This window comes from Polypterus senegalus, chromosome 2, assembly GCF_016835505.1.
Source record: "Polypterus senegalus isolate Bchr_013 chromosome 2, ASM1683550v1, whole genome shotgun sequence".
In the NCBI taxonomy this organism is placed as follows: domain Eukaryota; kingdom Metazoa; phylum Chordata; class Cladistia; order Polypteriformes; family Polypteridae; genus Polypterus; species Polypterus senegalus.
The window spans coordinates 115,514,333-115,533,894 of NC_053155.1; the positions used below are offsets into that span (position 1 = coordinate 115,514,333).

At 36.7% G+C, this 19,562-nt stretch overlaps 1 protein-coding gene across 1 annotated transcript in view; it reads right to left on the bottom strand.

Annotated features, from left to right (window-relative positions):
- The window catches only part of cblb (Cbl proto-oncogene B, E3 ubiquitin protein ligase), a 234,183-nt gene that overhangs the window by 5,899 nt on the left and 208,722 nt on the right, over positions 1–19,562 (bottom strand). Inside the window, exons 13-17 of the mRNA XM_039744429.1 lie at positions 9,813–9,956; positions 7,219–7,298; positions 6,568–6,702; positions 3,382–3,528; positions 725–847 (exon numbers count right to left, since the gene is read on the bottom strand). Coding sequence (XP_039600363.1) covers positions 725–847; positions 3,382–3,528; positions 6,568–6,702; positions 7,219–7,298; positions 9,813–9,956 — 629 coding nt within the window. The remainder of the gene's footprint in view (positions 1–724; positions 848–3,381; positions 3,529–6,567; positions 6,703–7,218; positions 7,299–9,812; positions 9,957–19,562) is intronic.

Below are 19,562 nucleotides of genomic sequence, written 5' to 3' on the forward strand. Positions count from 1 at the left end.
GTATACTCAACACAAACAGTAAGTAATACAAGAATGGGCTACTATGCCAAACACATCGTCTGACGACTAGATAATACTTGCATCTTATAAATATTACCTAGATTTAGGTTTCCTACTGTCTGTGTGAGCTCATTACATTGTTTTATATTCCTGCAAGCTATCAAATAATGTAGGTATGGATGGCATTACAGAGAGAAGCCTGCTGTGAATGTTCTCACAATAAGCTGACGTGAGTGTACCCAATTAGAATGAACAGTCCAGCATGTATGAACAGGCTCCACTAGGATATTTGGATAAATGTGCCTCTCATTAATACCATCACCAGTGCTTTGATTAGTCAATAAAGGGTGAAATTGGAGCAGCACTTTAGAGTGGATAATATAGTGTGCTACTACAATTTTGATATTATGAATTGTATTTTCTATGATTCTGGGAAATCAGATATTTCAAGATTAAGTCTGAATGGAAAAGCGTGGTTGTTACCTCGTGGTGCCCAGAGGTTTTTAATCCATAGCTGAGATGCCTTCTCTGTGGAGTTTGTATGCTCTTTCTAAGTTCATGTGAAACCACAAATGCATGCCTCATACTGGACTTATAGCAAGTAAATGCTCAACAGAGTGGACAGGTAGAAAGAGAGCAAGGAAGATGAGAAAAGAATCATTAGCAATGTGCTGTTTCAATCCTTGTAATACCAAAGGATCACTACATGTTTTGTTTCAGTTACCTATAGTGGGTGGGAGCCGATCGTACTCTTGAGTTATCTGATGAGGAGGCTTCATATTGTCGCCTGTTAGCCGTCGGGCAGGTGGCATTGGAAGGTGTCCGCCAAATATATCAGCAAAATTTTCTGAAGAATAACAAAAAAAAAAAAAAATGAGAGAAAGACCTTAAAATGAAAAGTAAACCACAGTAGTTATGGCTGGACCTCTTTCTCAGGGAAATCTTGTACGTTATATTTGTACCTAAAGTGACAGTTTTGGCAAAACTCTTTTGCTTTCTATGTTCATGAAATAAAAACCACTTGTACGTAGGTAAATTGTGTATTTTAATTTCTTCACCTCAATTTCTTTAACATTTAAAGTGATTCATTTCTAATGCTTAAGTCATTCCTCATGCTCAAATATTCTTTGAAGGTCCTCAGAAGTTGATCTACCCTGCTAAAAGGTTCACAGTAAGTGGTGTGTGTTACTTCACAGTTAAATCAGCAAAATGTGATTGTGATAAAACAGCACATCAAAAATTGACCTCATTCATCAGCCTAAATTTCCTGGGCGAACTCACCTCAAATGCAGACTTTAGCAGTGGATCAAGAAGGTTCTACTTTACTTAAATATCACACTTACAAATGCAACCATGTGATGATCTTCTATGCTCCCTTCCATCTTCTATGAATCAACATATAAACGCAAGATAAAAATATCACTGTACTTTACAACGTTTTTATTGTGCATTTTATTGTGCACTCACTATCATAATGTAACATTCTTAAACCTTCTCGATCCAAATTAGAGTTGTAAGGACCAAAAAAAATAACATTTAAGTATCAGACCGTGGTTCTTGGACACACCGATACTCACACAGAACTGCCATGCCTTATTTAATGGGGCTTCACTTGACTTTTTTTTATTGTGCGAAAAATTGATACATTTGGGATAAATGGCTCAAATCCTCATTCCCTGTTTTACTTGAGTGGTGTGCAGGAAAATTGGTTTTCCTCCAAACAGTGACATTCATTAGCTAAGTAATCAACATGCCATTCATGAAAACATAACCTTAATAAGGATCTTTAAAAATCATCACAAAGTGTCTTTAGCACACAAACCTAAAACTCTGCTTTTCTTCCATCCTCTCATATAAGGGTAGGTACTGAGCAGAGCTCAGTCTTCAGTCATGTAAAAAGCTATTTGTTCAACTGCAATTAACTGCAAATTTAAAATCAATCAGTCAATTAATGTAGCAGACAAAGAGACTACGCAGTCCTTTCTCTCTGATTCTGGCCAGACCATCTTCACTGCTGAAATTCCTGTAAAGTTTATGTAGCTGAACTGATATAAAGGTCAGAAATGAACAAATAGCCCAGTCCTTTACGGTTCTTAAAAGGACTTCCAGGGGAAGCATTTGGTGTAAGTAAGCATTTAGAATGATTTCTGTGAAGCATACTAATCATTAAGACACACGGTTAACATTAGATATAACTAAGGCACATTAACTGTTCCCACAATAATGACCAAGGCAGATACGCTATTAGGGCCACTTGGCCATATGAATTCTGATTGGTTTAATTAACTATTACTATTTGTATTTGTTTCCCACCCAATCATTAGCCACATCAGGCCTTTGAGCACACTTCTCATTTATAAGCACTTGTCGTGCAGAAACAAGAGTATTTGCAAAACAGGATCTAAAATAAAAATACTGCTATACAGGTTTGTTCAGAATGAGATATAATTACTTAGAGCACTAGTATAAAGGCACAAGCACCATTCATTACCAGACCTGAGTGGATGAGAAGAAGTAAAGGACCTCACAAGTGTCCCCATATATAATACACAGGTGCTGACCCATTGGCTACTCTGTAGGAAAGCATCAAGTATAATATGTGCTGCTACAAACTGAAAAGAGTGTGCCTGTCTTGGCTGGTTGAACAAAACAAGATGCACCACTGCATTTTAAATCATCTACAGTGGCTTGGTAGTAAAGAGTTGCAGTAGTTCAGACGTAACAAGGTGAAAGCCTTGGCCAGCTGTTGTGCTGCATACACTATCATATATGGCCTGATCTTGTGGATGTTATACAGAGTGAATCTTCATGAATGGGAAACAGTAGCAATGTGGTCAGTGAAAGATAGTGTGGTCATAAATGAACAGCTAAGGTTGTGTACTGACTTGGTAGGTGTTAGTGAGAATGAGTTAAGATGCAGAGATAGGGTTTAAAAAGGATGAACTAGCCGGGTAAATAGACAAAGTATAATTTGTTTAATGCAATACATTTTATTTTCCTTTCCAAAATGACATGACTTGTGCGGCAGACTACAGACAAAGTAGTACAATTTGTTGAAAGCATTCAAAATGACTTTGAAACTTTGATCTGGAATGAGCTGACGTGCACAGAAGAATATGAAAATAACTGGCATAATGGGTATATAACACACCATAAAACAGCGACAAAAATAGATACATTAAAACTCAGGCAAGGATACTTTGTATAAAAATGGGAAAAAAATCTAAACTATTACTGCATATCTACATGAGTAACCAAACAAGTATCTGTTATGTTTGATGTAACAATTCTACCAGAACCAACCCCTTAAAGTTCTCGTCAGTATCTAATCAATTCTTTTCCCTGTGATTGCAGTCAACAAAAATTCAAAATCCAAATTACCTGATGAGGTGACGAAGGAGTCAATGTTCAAGATGGGTTTACCACTGGAATCGATGCCTTTAGAGGTTGAATATTCAGTAAGACTGTGTCTGGAAGGTGGAGGTGGAGGAGGTAGTGAGGGAGGAGGGCCATCGAAGAGATCATCTCCTGGTAAAGAACAAACCACAGCATAACTACGTGAGAGGGTAAAGTCATTGGTGCTAATGGGATGTGAACAACATAACCTGCTGAGACCAAGTGATATTGGACATTGCCATTGCATTATATTTTCTTCTGTTAAAAAATGGGGTATGAATGATCATTCATGTGTGAAACACCACAACAATACACATCTTTATAATGTTTCATTTTACATGCACAATCATCTCCTCGCTCACAGACATCATAACACCCCAACCCACAGGCCCAGAGTCAGCCATGCCTACTGAACAGGATTTCATGCAGAATGTGTAATAGGATGAATATTTAGGGGATATCAAAACATCACTGATACAAACACCATAAATATGCTTGACTCTTTATAAAAATATGCATGCACTGGTAAATAATTACCAACAAAAATATTGTTCAAATCAGGACATGATATTGTGATGGATTTTTAATCCTTAGTTTTAGATACAGGGCACAGGATACAGTGGCAGTGCAAAACAATGAAACTGAACAGTCTCAGGAGAGGGACTAATTTCATTTTAAATCCAGTGTTACTGGAAGCAAAAATTATTAATGACACTGCTCACTTTTCTTCATTCTGCTTTTCATCATTCAGCTCAAACATCAGTTTCACTTTTCTTCTGCACAATCTATTCATTCATCACGTTTTTGTGAAGCTACACAACCTCCTACAAACTAATGTGAAAGGCGTGTGTCAAGCAGCTCAATGGCCGCTCTCTCTTCGGAGCTGTGATTCATTTAATGTACTGCTTGTCTAGCCTTTCAACTTCTTTATTAGAGATGCTAATTGAAAAATGACAATGAATGATTCTTTTGGCCTGAAACTGAACTGTTCCATGAAAGCTCTATGCCCAGAAATCTAAAATAAAAGATAAAAAAAAACAGTATGTGCACTACCATATGTGTGGATTTCATTTCCATAAACTGAAGCCACAATTCTGTCCTCCATGAAGGAGACATGAATATACCAACAATTTACTTGAAAAAAGTGGTTCTAAAGTTCTGTCCTCTAGCCCTCTCTGGCTATAGCTTTTCATTCCAACCAATTATGGCTTTTAATTGGATTCCTACCTTAATTAAGCATGCTATTATTTCACAGTTCTGTGCGTTTTAGTGTCAATTCAGAAATTACAAAATTGGGCTTGCTATTTTGTTTTTACTGGAATGCAACAAACATTTTATGTATGAGCATGTTACAAGTTTGAATACACAATTGGAGGTCTGAAACTTGTAGTACACCTTATGAGAAGGATTGCAGGGTCATAACCATCATTATCTACATACCGATAGTGTACAGAAGTGATCAAGAAGCTAATTGGACGCTAGGTTATATATCACAATGTGCCGATCACAAGTCAAGAGATGTCATGCTTAAGTTATATAACTCACTAGGGAGACCTGTAGGGAGTTCTGTGTATAGTTTTGGTCCCCAAATTACACAAAAAACACAGCAGAGCAAGAGAAAGTCCAGAGAAGAGTGACTAGGCTGATTCCAAGACTGCAGAGTATGAGTTGAACCTTTTCAGTTTCAGGAAACGGAGATTAAGAGGGGACAAGACTCATCAACATGAACACAGGAACACAGTTTAAAACTTGTTAAGGGCTGATTTTGCACAAATGTTAGAAAGTTTTCCTTTACATAAAGAACCAAAATCACATGAAATAAATTATCAAGTATTGTGATGGACAGTATGACTTTAGCAACATTCAAACTTCAAATTGATTTGTGCATGAGTATGACTGGTGAGCTTACTGGACTGAATGGCTCTAATGAATTGTTCTAATGTTAGCAGTCCTGATACTACGAGAGCTGTTACCTTTCACTTTTTAGTGTCATTTGCCCTTGTATCTGTTCTGCTGGTCATTAATTGTCATTATTCGTATACAAGTAAATGATCAAAAAACATAAAGTAGAAGTGGAAAAGGAAAAAACTAATTTTGTGTTTTAATAAAAAAAACACATTTCTAAATTTTTTTCTATGTAAACAACACGATTGCACTTTTCTAAATGCAGAATAAAAGAAAGGAAAAAGATAATCTAATAAAACAATGCAATCAATTAAGGTGTTGCGCGGTCAGGGCTGAACTTGGAAGCCACCAACATAGGCACTTTCAGTTTTAGGGCCCTAGCTTGTTCAAAGTTGCCTGCATATATTTTGAGAGGACTGAATGTGTTGATTCACGTTTTTTGCTTCTGCATTGTCTTCAACTCTTTTTAAACTCCATGCATGTGAGAGAACAATTTTGTTCAAAATTTGTCAAAAAAGCAAAATGTGCATTATACCGACCGCCATTGTATTTTTCTATAATGTCTCCCGAGAATCGAGCAAAGAGTTTAAGGCAGGCCTGTTCTAAAATTTCATATACATTATCTGACAATAGTAATATCAGGCATGTCAATTTACGCTTCTATTAACTAAAATGTAATTCTATATTTTTATGTATTCTTGTTTATCATGATGCCAGAGAGTGGCGATGTACTGGAAGCATGAATTTGACTGTACTCAAGACAAGTCTACTACTACAAACTGTTTGCTATTACACTCTGTGCCAGTAGAGGCCGCCATATTCATGCAAAATACTGCCTTGATTGCCAACATGAACAGAATCCAGCACTGTGTTCATTTGGAGCCATGCTTGAATCCATGTACTATCATGTTGGAGAGAATCATGCTTCTAGTATCTGACAAAAGGTGCATCTGTGCATGTAGTCCTCGGTCCAGTTAGTGTTTTATGCTGACCAGTCGGGTTGATGAAGTTATTGTGCACACACTAACATATGCCAGTACTGGAAGCTTTCACAAGTGTGTATTAATAAGCAGCATATTGACCCTCTGCCAGAAGCTGCATTAAAAGTGGGGAGCACAAGTGTGTATTAGGTACAATGAAGACTTACTCTGCTGAATATTTGTCTTATTTCAGTGTTATTATTAAGTGGATAGGCTTACTGAATGTAGCACACTCTGCTGAAAAATACCCATACATAGTGAAAGCAAAGTTAAGCGACATTTGTACCTGGGGAGGGAACCAAGATATCGTAGTCTGAAGGAGTCCTGTTGAGACAGTTGCTACTGATTTTCTTGTCTCTTAATACTGTCCGAGGTGGCAGTCCAGATATGAAGGAAGCGCTGGGCAACTCCATAAGATCACCTAAACAGAAGACATCGGCAGCTATGATACTAATAGTAAATTCATTGATCATTTATGTCCCGAGCTATGTGGTTTTCAAAATATAATCGAATGAAAATAAATTTTATTAAATGTAACACAAAATTAACTGCAGGGTGTTTCTTATAAATATTTTAAGAAAGCCAGTGTCCAATGACGAACAGAGGCTCCCACTATTCAGAGGCGTACACATTCTAGTCATCCATTTCCTGCACTTACTTTATCCAGAAAGCAAAATAATCCACATTTTTAACTTCAACTCAGTCTCTCAACTCAAATTTATCTGAATGGGTTCTTCCAATGAATTAAAGAGATAATGCTGTTTCAGAGCCGTTAAGGAAACATTTAATAAAAACTCCTTCCTAACGTTGCAAATGCCCTTCAGATTGAGACCCTGGTGCTTTACTGGCCATTGTTCCTAAAGTTATGATGTACCATTTTTTTCTAAAGATGGAATAGTGCATCAAACAGAGAATAGTACATTAATGTTAACATTACCAATCTCTGGAGATTTCCGCTTTGCCACTTCCAACGTTTGGTCAGATGTTCCATTAAGACCCTGTCCATTTTCAGACACTCTGCAAAAGGAGTTCAAGTGAATCTTTAGGTTACTAAATAATTAATAGAAACATGTTTACTGGAAACAGCTTTTCAAGATGCCTGTCCTTCAGATGATTGACAGCTTCCTCCTGTATCATCAAAAAATCCTCTGGATAGACATCTGTTGTTTATTAGCATTATTCTAATAAATGTTTCAACTAGCAGCTACTGTATGTAAAAAGAAAAGACAAACAGTCTTAATATTGATATTAATATTGCGTGATTTAAGGACACAATGAAAACCTGGCAGGGACAATTTAGAAATGTTGCATAAAATTTTTAAAATTCTAGGAGTGGCAGGGGGTGGGAATGACATTGTGACACATGCTTTCAGTGTGCAACAACCAAATCAACTCAGTAAGCAAACTATGCCATTAATGCAATGAATTCATACATCAAAGAGTTGTCAAGTATAAATAAATCCTATTTTAGCTTTGTCAAAAATAAAATGACTGGTTTCCGATGCATTTTTGTATCTTGCCTTTTCCCTAGACTGTTTCCTGAATGTTTTGTCCAAATGATGTTTCTACTTAATTTGTACAGCATTACTGAAGGCACAAGGCCCACACACGCATGCTGCTCTCTACTTAGAAACTTGACAGTGCAATTTTTGAAACTTTCAGTGTATGGTGCTGGGCTACAAATCATCAGAACAGAACACTTAGAGCAGCATGCAAGATGAACACACAATACTTCCCTGCATAATGTAAGAGAACAACTACAAAAAAGCACCTTTAACATAAGCACTACAAATTAATCATTTATCAATTTATTTAATTTCTTTTAAAAAAGTATTAATTACAATTGTATACAATTATTTTAAAGAGTCCTACCTCTGGTAAGCATTGTCAAATATTATGAATGACTTCCTAATATTAAACTATAAACATTTTACTGTGCTATGCTCCAACTTAAACCTCTTAATGTTAATAAACTAAAGGAATAATGAAAATAACTGGGCACCAGGTACAGCCTGTAAACTCTAACAGTAAGATCACTAGAATAATCACTGTTTTGTACACCTCCTCTTCCATAGAAGTTCACTGATCAAAGCTGGACAGGTAAGTATTTTTGTGGAAATCACAGACACCCTCTGGCAATACCAGTGCTTCCAAGATGAAAATCAATAAAAACTAAAAGGGTAAAATGCCTCAGGCTGGTATACTGGATGCAGAGGCACAAGTAAAGACAGGTGCATGAGCACTGCCATGGTACCAGGCAAACATCATTACAGCTAAGTGCTCAGTCACAATGTGCCTGCAATGACAGCTGTCGTGTTCCACTTGCCCATTTACAAGCTAGAAAAATCTGATGTTGACTTACAGTTCAAAAATGGACATTATGCCACCACTTCTTTTTTTCAATGTCATTTAAATGTCTTGAGCATGTATAAACAAACATAGTAAACAACTCCAAAGACAGAGTTGTTATATCATTATATGTATCACAAACACAGCAGGGACTTACAAACTCAGTATTTCCATACAACATTATTGACAGTACAGTAATCTCTCACTATATCGCACTTCGACTTTCGCGGCTTCACTCCATTGCGGATTTTAAAAGTAAGCATATCTAAATATATATCACGGATTTTTTGCTGGTTCGCGGATTTCTGCGGACAATGGGTCTTTCAATTTATGGTACATGCTTCCTCAGCTGGTTTGCCCAGCTGATTTCATACAAGGGACGCTATTGGCGGATGGCTGAGAAGCTACCCAATCAGAGCACATATTACATATTAAATAAAACTGATGGAGGGGGTGTGAGCAGAGGGGCTGTTCATACATTGGCCTAGAGGATACGGACGCTCCTCTAAAAAATGCTGAAAGACTACCTTCACATTCCTCCCTTTCTTGCAGCTGCTTTGTCCGGCTGTGCTTCTCATACTTAAAAGCCTGAACAGCCCTATTGATTTTTGATTGTTTGCTTTTCTCTGTCTCTCTCTCTGACATTCTCTGCACCAGACACGCACTCCTTTGAAGAGGAAGATATGTTTGCATTCCTTTAATTGTGAGATGGAACGGTCATCTCTGTCTTGTCATAGAGCACAGTTTAAACTTTTGACTGAATGGTGTTATTTCATGTCTAGAGGGCTCTAATAATGTTAAAAAAACGGTTTTCTATGCTCTAACTGCAAAAATATTCGATTTATAAATAAAGCATCCTACATCGCGGAAATTCATTTATCGCAGTTGAGTCTGGAACGGATTAACCACAATAAACAAGGGTTTACTGTACCTCAACATATGCTTCAAAGGTTAAAAAAAAGTTCCCATTCCAAATGATTCATTACTGCACCAACACCCTGTTCAAAATGTATTAGTTACATAAGGATCTTATGTTATAGAATGCCTATCACTCTTCAAGTAGACAAGTACACCTAATCAAACACATATTTAGTCAGCACTACTAGATCACTCTGCTCTCGGTCAGCAGTATTATGCAGTGGTACATCATAGGTTTCGAATTTTAAGCATTTTCTTTTTTACCTGTTCTGGAGATGAATGGCCAAGCAAAGAGGTGGTTGGGTATTAAGAGCAACTGGGTGAGATGAGGGCACCTGGTATTCATCTTCGCTGTCGACCAACCCTCGGGGCTTGTCTGGACCCCGATTTGAATGTGGAGGTGGGTACCTGATTTAGACAAAGAAGTGAACACAAAAGGTCAAAATTCTCATTCAACAGTTACCTTCCTTCCTTCCAAGCCACTCTTGAGATTCAGCCTATAACTAGCAACCCATCATCAAATTGTTCAGTTCTCCCATCTTAAATTCACTTGTTTTCTTCAGTTCAATCCATTTCAGTCACTAGTACCAAAACACTAAAAGCAACATAAACAACAGAAAAATGTCTTAGTATGTCTATTAAATTTGTATTTTGTTGTATTGTTTTAATGTTTTAGTGCTCATTTGTGTAACAGTGGGGTATGGAAGGTATTAGTTAAAATAAAGTAATTTACCACAGTTTTCAGGACAGCAAGTAATGTTAACATTTTTACTTTTTGGGTGTCCAAAGTTTTTTGAAGCTTAGCAAGAAACATGCAGCATTTACAGAAATTAATATTCAATAATAAACCCCAAACCATTAATAAACAAAAAGGAAAAAGAAACAGTGTGATGTGTTGCATGTTGCTCATATATTCAAGTGAAAGTTTCACTAATAATTCAACCACAATGGTCAAAAATGAAGGGCGCTGTACACAATATAATGGGATTCCTTTAAGGTTGTAGAAAATTGAGGAATTCTATACTCCACAATGCAACAAATCAAACAAACTTTTTTTAAATGTGGTACTACTCAAAATATGCAATATTGACATTACTTAAAAATATATATTTCCACACCAATTACTATTTAAAGACTTACACAACTATCCAGTATCATTGATGCAACACTTGCATACAGAGTTCAATATTTGTAATATTTGAGTAGAAGCAGATTTAGGGATGAGAAAAGATGAGAATTTTCCTTTCTTTGTTTAATTAAAAGACTTTATTTCAGTCTGTCTATGCAACAGACTAACGGCATTTGTGAATATGCATGGACATGCCATACAGAAGCACAAATAAAAATGTAGAGTACCCTCAGCTGAAGAAGGTTGAAGGCTTGGACATGATAATATTGCCTTTCATACACTACTGCTGTCACTGCCCTCCAGGCTGCCAATCCGGGCACTCCAAGTCAGTAAGTGGCAACTTATCCAGTTGAAGTAATATCCCGTCCAAGTGACTAACTGGGCATCTGACTTCTAAACTGCAACTGGCATATGAGGGCATCATATTACACAGTGGCTTCCTTGCACTCGCCTTCGCCCAGCCTTGCTTCCCTGCAATTAGGGTGGACTGGTTGCCATCTCTGACAGGAAAGAAAGCCTATTGGCAGGCAAAAAAAAAAAAACGGAAGTACAGAAAAATGTGTTCATGCAGGTAGCTGGAAGGCTTTCTGATAAGCTACTCCCTCATTTGCATGAAACCATGCTCACTTGGACAACACATTTACATATAGACATGAATTGAATTTTGAAGGGAACTCGAGCTGGAGATTTGAAGATATTTTTAGACTGGTTTTTAGGTAATTTAGAATTGCACTCTGGGAAAAGCCCCATTTACTTCATAAACAGACAAAAAAATATTGTTTTGTTAGTTTATGTACATCTTTTTCATTAGCTCTATGTGTAGCTAGATGTTTGAGGACAAAAAGGAAATTTGTGATGTGACCCGGTGGCATTACTGCTGTGGCTGACTCTGTCTTCACCACAAAATAATCCAAGCCAGTGGAAAGATTCTCATTTCCAAGCTAGAAACTGACTCAGCAGTCATGCTGTACTTTCACCTAAGCCAGCTCTGTAATCCCAACTGATCTGTGAAACAAAGAGGCTGAACTGTTTAGTTCCCCCACTACCAAGATTCACTACTACATGACCACACTTAAGTCTTACAAAAACAAATGTCTGCAAAGTTAATAAGCAATCTATACTAAACAATGTGGAAGAAAAGAAAACTGGATATGACATATTTGATTGATGTACTCAATAAAGAATCTCAATTAAAATTATTAGATTTATTTCTTGTATTTTCCCTCAATTATTGTACATTCACTAGTATTTTCCATTTCATAAAATTAAATTTATCATGGGGCCCAAGAGTGTCAATTTGAAAATTCTACTGCTACTACTGCTACCTGTGCCCAATATATTGATAAGTCTGCTTTCAGCCTAGCCAGTTACACCAGGTACACTGGCACAGGTCAGGACACTACACATTAAATGTACACCTGGTATATTGTATGAATAGTTTAGAGTGTTCTACTAACACTGTACTAATTTGCACTGTTTTTGATGTATTGCCCCTGCAGCATATCAGTTTCGCCCAAAAGATCAAATCTATCAATACATCCATTTATTTACTTCTATTTAGATTTACACCCCATGGTGCAGAAGTGTGCCTTAATAGAGTGCAGTGCACAGTGAGACTGGGCGTGTTTTCCTGCCTCTTATTGTAATGAGGGTGTGAAATTTGTACACATTTTTCCTTTGGATACTTTGGGTTTACTTCCACTTGCCAAAGACACGACTGTAAGGCTGACCAGTATGCCTATGTCGGTGTGGGCAAAAAAGTACCCATTAATGCACTAGTATCCTGTTCAATGCTGGTTCCAGTCTGGGACATGGGTCCTGCCCCCCATGTCTCTGTACTGGACTGGCATTAATCATTAATGGATAGATGGATATATACACAATATACTGTATATATCTATTTAAATGTAACAGATACTAAATAATGGAGAGGTGCCCTGTTCATAGCCGATTCATGCCACCAATAATAAGCTCCAGTCTCCCAGGAGTCTGGACAGGATTGACATGATTCTGTAATAAATGTATAAACTATAGATATATTTTTCCACATTAGGACAATTTTGAGGTTAGCAGGCCAACAAATGTTGACAGCCCTATCCACCTGATGCAAAATAATGTTATGTCAAGTCTAAAGTACCACTATACCTTCACTCAGTTCTCTGGGTGAAGAAAAACTTTCTAATGTGAAATATATACACCGTTCTATTTAAATATAACAGATAAAGGGAGGCATAAATAATAGCTGTAAGGCAAACCTACAGATCACCCAAGCCACTTCCCATAACATGTACAACATATGTTAGAAGACCTTCTTCAAGTTGCTTCTTTCATGGTGTATTAAACTATGAAAAGCCAAGTTACCAAAGAAAATCTTCACTGCTCTATTTATGTACAGCACGTTTGAAAGAAACCCCTCAGGGCTCAGCATGTGGAGTGGCGCCAGGCTTATTTAATCCAGGGTGTTTACAGACACTACCTTTGTGAGAGTTCATGTTCAATTATGCACAGCATATTTTACACCAGGGAGAGTTCTGGAGGACCGCAGCCTCAGCAAACTTACCGCCTTCAGCACAAAGATGCCAAACTGGAACTGCAATTACAGTAGGAATCATGACTGACTTCTTGTTTAAATAGGACAGACAATGTCTATTTTAATAGAAAGGTTATCTTTCTTAAAAGATATGCTTTTCATGTTTTCTGAAATTAGTCTTGACTGGTCAGATTATTTGCTTAAAATGTAATGCTCACAACATGGTGACGAAGTCGATGAAAACCCTGTAGGGCGCTAATGAATATGCTATAAAATACAGATGGGAAAGAACAGTATTATTGATGTCAGCCAGAATGCCTTAACTGATCAATCAATAACTTAGAAATAACTTATCTTTAAACATTGAAAAACATCTTAACACACTGATTGCTGGACCATTTGCTATCAGGACTCTGCAGTATAGGTCTATGCATATATGATAAATAATGAACTCAATCAAAACTCAAAAAAAATGTAAAGAAATGTATTAGAAAGCAAAGGTTTTATTATCAACTGTAAATTTGCAAAAAAAATTATTTACTTTATTTTCACCAGCAATGCGATTAAAAGTCTGCAATTGAATGACAGTCTTTGAAGCAAGGCACCATGCAGAGTGTAGGCTTTGAGCTATCCAAGCTTATTGCACACAACACATTTGGTCGTTGGGGACAGTCTGCACTCACTGGGAGGCAGAATTTTCTTGTGCTGCTGTCATGACAGTCATGACAAGTTGTGACACCTAATGTTGAAAAAATGCTTTTGGGGCAGCTATCCTCATCAGCATTAAAGCCTACAGGTTCCACATCATCCAGTTAATTGTCACTATCTCAATCATTATCATAAAAATGTATATTTTACAACAAACCCAAAAGTTGTTTGAAAACATCAGCAGCATTATCCCTTTTCCGGACAACATAACCATTGTCTATTTAAAACACTACTTTTCACACAAGTAATTGAATCCAAAAAAAAAAATGAAAATTCTAAGGCTATCCACTAGATGGCAGCACTGAAGTACATAACTGGGATGTGGCAGCATAGCTCACCAGCAAGCTGGCTGCGTCTATTGTGGCTATGTACTGAAATACAAGTTTTCTCATATGTTGTGTATTGATAGGCTCAACGAGATACAACTTAACTTGTACCTTGCATACAAAATGTTAAGCTCCCATCACACGACATGACTTTTCCAACAATTTTCAGTCATAACCTTCATTTACATAGTGTTTGCGAGTCGTGAACAGTTGCGACACATGCCCTTGACTGCCAGAGATGTACTGTGATGGTGCTTCACTCATATTACACTGTGAGAGGTCTGATTGGGTCTTAAGTCATAGGGGCAGGCCCCTCTGTGACAGACAGATGATGACCAATAAGCACTCAGCTGGACATACAATGTACATAATGCACACAAACACAGAAAAGTCCAATGAAATCTAAAAGAAAAAGAGAAACACAGAGTACAGGCTCATATATTTACTTGATGTCTCACATTTGTTATACTATCAGAGAGCTGAAAGAGATGGACACGATATCCCATGTTGACTGACTACCAAAATGTGCTGACTTCATGACATCATAAGACCAAAATCTACTATAAAACAAAATGCTAAAGTATGCTTGTGTATTCAGTCCCTCTAAAAAATCTGATTGGTGTGTTTTGCTATGGTGTGCTTGGTAAGTTTGCCTTTAAAGACGGGAAGTATAAATGCAGATAGGAGGTTAACAATTGTGTCTGAAAATGACAGAGCCTGAAAAGCAGGCCTTATGAGAATGTACTCGAGAGAGGGACTGTTAGTCAAGAGAGGTTCAGGATATAGACGAAAGGCAATGAAAGTACTCATAATGCCAGAAAAATCCAATATTGTAAAATTTATTCTATTACCTGTCTTCAACAGGTAACATGACTAGTAATAAACGATTTATCACAAAATGCCCTTCAATAATTCAGACTGACTTACCAATTCTAAGGTAAGATCAGGATACAGGGCATAGTTTGGCCTGGCACCACTCATGTTGACCATATGACTGAAAGGTCTATTTAGACATTGTATAATGACTGGTAATTTATTTTCATCTTTAGTGCAAGGTTCCATCTGGGTAAACCAGTGGTGAGTACTATAGCAAAAGTTGCATTTCTAACAGAGTAAAATAGTGGCATGCTTTGCTGCTTAAAGATGGCATCACATTACGTGACTTTTAGTCATAGGGTACTGTCAAACATGACACTGCAGTTGCTGATGTTGTTGCCTGAGGATGTCAAAGTACACAACTAGCACCCCAAAGGACAACAAATTACATACTCCTGTGATGAATTTCTAGCACAGATTCAAATTTCCAAAATATCACAAGCTTACCCTTTTTTCTGAAAGCCTATAAAGTGCTCCAGCAATCTCTGCCTTTTTCTTGTGATTTATAAAACACACATGACCAAGATAAGCCTCTGTTCTGTTTGCAAGGTCCAAAATACCCACATCCCTTATTTCTCATAGCTGCATTATGTGCACTGTACATCAGAATGAGCATTCACTGATTGTCATTTCACAAATGCACATGAGCCCATACCTATGACTTAACAGGCACAAACTTGAATGAGTTACTGAGGGATCAGACTACATGACTGGTGGTCAAATGAGCATGCCATGACTGCTCCTGACTCATCAAGGTTACGATTGAAAATGGATGCAATATATCATGTAATGTAACAGGGCCTTTGGCCAAGACAACCAAACAGCAGGTCAACTTCTACTTCTGATTTTTGTTAAGAATACGACCGTAATACCAGCTGTGCAGAACACAAATTAAAAAACATGCAGGAGGGCCATAAGCTTTAGATCAGAAGCTGACTAACTTGTCTGCCTGCTTTTTCACAGCACAGTAGCCGACCTATTAGATCATTAGAGCATCTATAAAAAAGGTCCTTAAGACCATGGAAAGGTTAGCATTGAGTCAGGAAAAACAGAAAAAAGACATATAGACCAGGAGTGTAAGGCAGGTGTGCAAATCTGCAGTTCTGTTATCCAGTTAACCAAATAAACATGGCCACACCAAACTTTACTACTTGACTGTACATATTAATTAATTGCAATGTTGCATGACAGTCTTTTCTGCTTCTTCAGACCAGATTTTGGCTTTTTTTTTTTTTGACAAAAATCTGAAGAGCAGCTGTCAGCAGAAATAGGCAGCTAGACAGAACCCTCTGCAAGTCAGTAGCTTTTTTGCCAGCTGACTCAATGGTGTTTCCCCTTAAGCACAGACGCAGATGACACTGTTGTTTAAGCCACTAACCCATGTTCACATCCCAGTCCTGCTGTCTGAATAAAGCAGCCAACTTATCCCACACCATGTCATAACAAGAAGTCTAAGGTGAGGACATTAGGAATACAACAAACAAACATTTTGAGAAATAATGATTTGGTGAATATTAGTATGAGAAATTTGCTTAGCCTGAAATTATGTCTTGTAAATGAGAAACATTGTGGACAAATGTTTTTCATTGTTCAGTAGCTACTTATATAGCTTTATTAATAAAACAGTGATTAGCACAAAACTTTGAAAATTCATTAACACCTTAGCACATTGTATTTCACATTTACATTTAACAGTAAAATATATTTGCTTTGTATATAATGTGAATTAAAATTGAGAGTTAAATATAAGAAATGAAGAAAATAAAATAGGATTCAGACAAGTTCAATGTTCACTAAACTTAAAACAAGTGATCTGAAATTCAGCCATGAATTTTTAACACTGTTAAATGCCATGCTTATGATTTGGCTGCCTCAAATTATGATTTTTTTGTGACACTAGGGGGCTTCGCCCCCTGCTCGCCAACCTCCATGTTGGTTTTCAGGATACACACTTTTAAGATTTTTTTTTCTTTGAATTGTTGCTATTTCATTAGTTTCACTTTTATTTCAGAACTTCGTTAAAAACATTATTTGGAATCTTTTGAGTCCCAACATGCTGAATCTTTTAAATGAGGTCAGTGAGACATGGGTTTAATGACTTTGTCCCATAATTCAGGATATGTTTCTCTGTTTAGAATTTCAGCACAGACAAAACGATCTACATCATCAGCAGTTCATTTTTTTTGCAAAGTAACCAATAAATACATGTGAGGTAAACTCCGTTTTTGAAATTCACTGACTTAAAACTTCAAAGCCTTACAATATTTACATACTTCCGACATATCACCTATGTCCATATATTCAATCACTATTCGCCTTTTTATTATTTCTTAAAATAATAATTTCTCTTTTACGCTTATGCGATCTTTACTTTCTTTTTTTTGACACTTTCGTTTTTTCTGCTTTTATATTCTGTATCTTGCTCTGCATGTGTATCGTACAAAAATTTTTTTTTTTGAGTCTTTTGAATTCCACTGTTTTCATTATCTCTAACCTGTTATGCATGTGTTTGCCCTCCTTGTTTTTTTTTGTACTCTTTGTCTTTTATTTCTGACCTCGCTTTGTTTTGCTTTTTTTCAATGACGCCTGGTCCCATGGTGATTATTTTCCCTTTTTTCGAGTAATAATTTCTGTTTGTTTGCGCTACTGCGATCTTTACTTTCTTTTTTTTTTTGATACTTTCTAATTTTCCTACTTTCATATTCTTTAACTTTCTCTGCATTTGTATCGTGCCTACTTTTTTTTGTGCCTTTCAAATTCCACTGCTTTCATAATTTCGTCTTGTCTCCCTAGACTTTCTCTCCCAGGAATTTTTTTTATAATAGAGAGATCTTATTTTCCAGTCAGTAATGACGCCAAAATGTACTCATACATTACACTTAAATCATGATGAATTATCAATTATTGGATATTTCCCATGGTCTGAAATATGTTTCTATAAGAGCTAGAACCAACAGATGACCAGTTAACACAGGGGACTCAAACTCAGAATATTGGATTATTGAAGACTAAAATTTTCAGTCCAAATGATTTCTTGATTAGAAGTCAATTCCAAACACTAACTTTTATTTAATTCAATGTATCTTTTGTGGGCACACCTCCTTTTTTTAATATACTATGTAAATATTTTGTGGACCATAACAAATCAGTAATTCTGAGATCTTCACTTTTTTCTTTTTAAATATTTAATTGAAACAGATATCGTATGAATGACACAGGTGCAAATGGCATTGAGAGACAGCTAGTTATCTGCTGGCTTGCTTTGAATGTCATTACCATTTGGATGCTGGTTAAAAAGAAAAAGAAAATCCAAAAGGTTCCAAAATCTTCAAAAGCAAGTCAGTTAAAATATAGGCAAGAAAGGAAAACCTGAATCCACTGCAGCTCTCAAGGATCCAAGTTTGACACTCCTTACCTAAAATGAAGAAGCCGATTTGAACAAGCTGCTGAGTAAGGTGTCACTCACAAAACGAACTGTAGAGGGAGTACTTGATCAAGTAAAATGTGTCATGAATGCACTAGCAATATGAAATGCAGTGCCTGGTTTACAAAAACAATGTTTAGAAATTTTACATGAAGACATAAGATAAAAAGAATAGTTTATTAGATGTACGTCATAAGAATTAACTGTGCAATTGGGCCATTAACAAAACACACTGAAATAAGGTTTATTGAAAAAAATTAATTTCCAGATAAGCTGTTGAGTAAAAAGCAGGTAGAAAGCTAAATAAATAAAGTACAGCCATCAGTATCAAAGGGCACTTAACTGGAAGACTGAGGCCTCACTGTCCACAAAAATTGAAGAGTAAAGAAACAGCTTGTTTCAAATGTTCTACTTCTCACTTATTTTGACTTTTACATAATGACAAGGAAAGAAGCAGATGCCCATGTGAAAGCCAATTTAAAACATTCAGCCATGGAGATATAAAAAATGAAAATTTCAGAATAAAACATATGAAATAGTATAAAAATTAATTTACAATATAAGAAAGGGTTGTATGGGGTGCAAGGCTGAAACCACCCAGCACAGGGCACCAGTCCACCACTTGGCACATCTCCATACTCAATGACATTAGCCAATTAAGTGTCACCAGGCAACTAAAGCATATATCTTCAGGATTTCATAGGAAAGCCAGAGTGAACATGAGGAGAGGAGAATGTGTGAAAACAGTGATTGGGCCACAATTCTGACCAGGGAATTGTAGCTGTTAGACAAATATGCTAACCTCTGGCCCATTGTGACCCCTCTAGCCCACAGAAATGTTTGCATTACACCAAATCACATATAAGGACAAACAGTGGCTGTTTGGAAATTTTTTGACTCCTAAAGCAAAACAGGAATGATAGCTATTTTGTTAGCACAGAATCTAATGAGATTTTTTTCTAGAAGAAACCAATGAAATAATTATTTTAAGGACATTCTTTAAGTTAAAGATTAGGGAGGC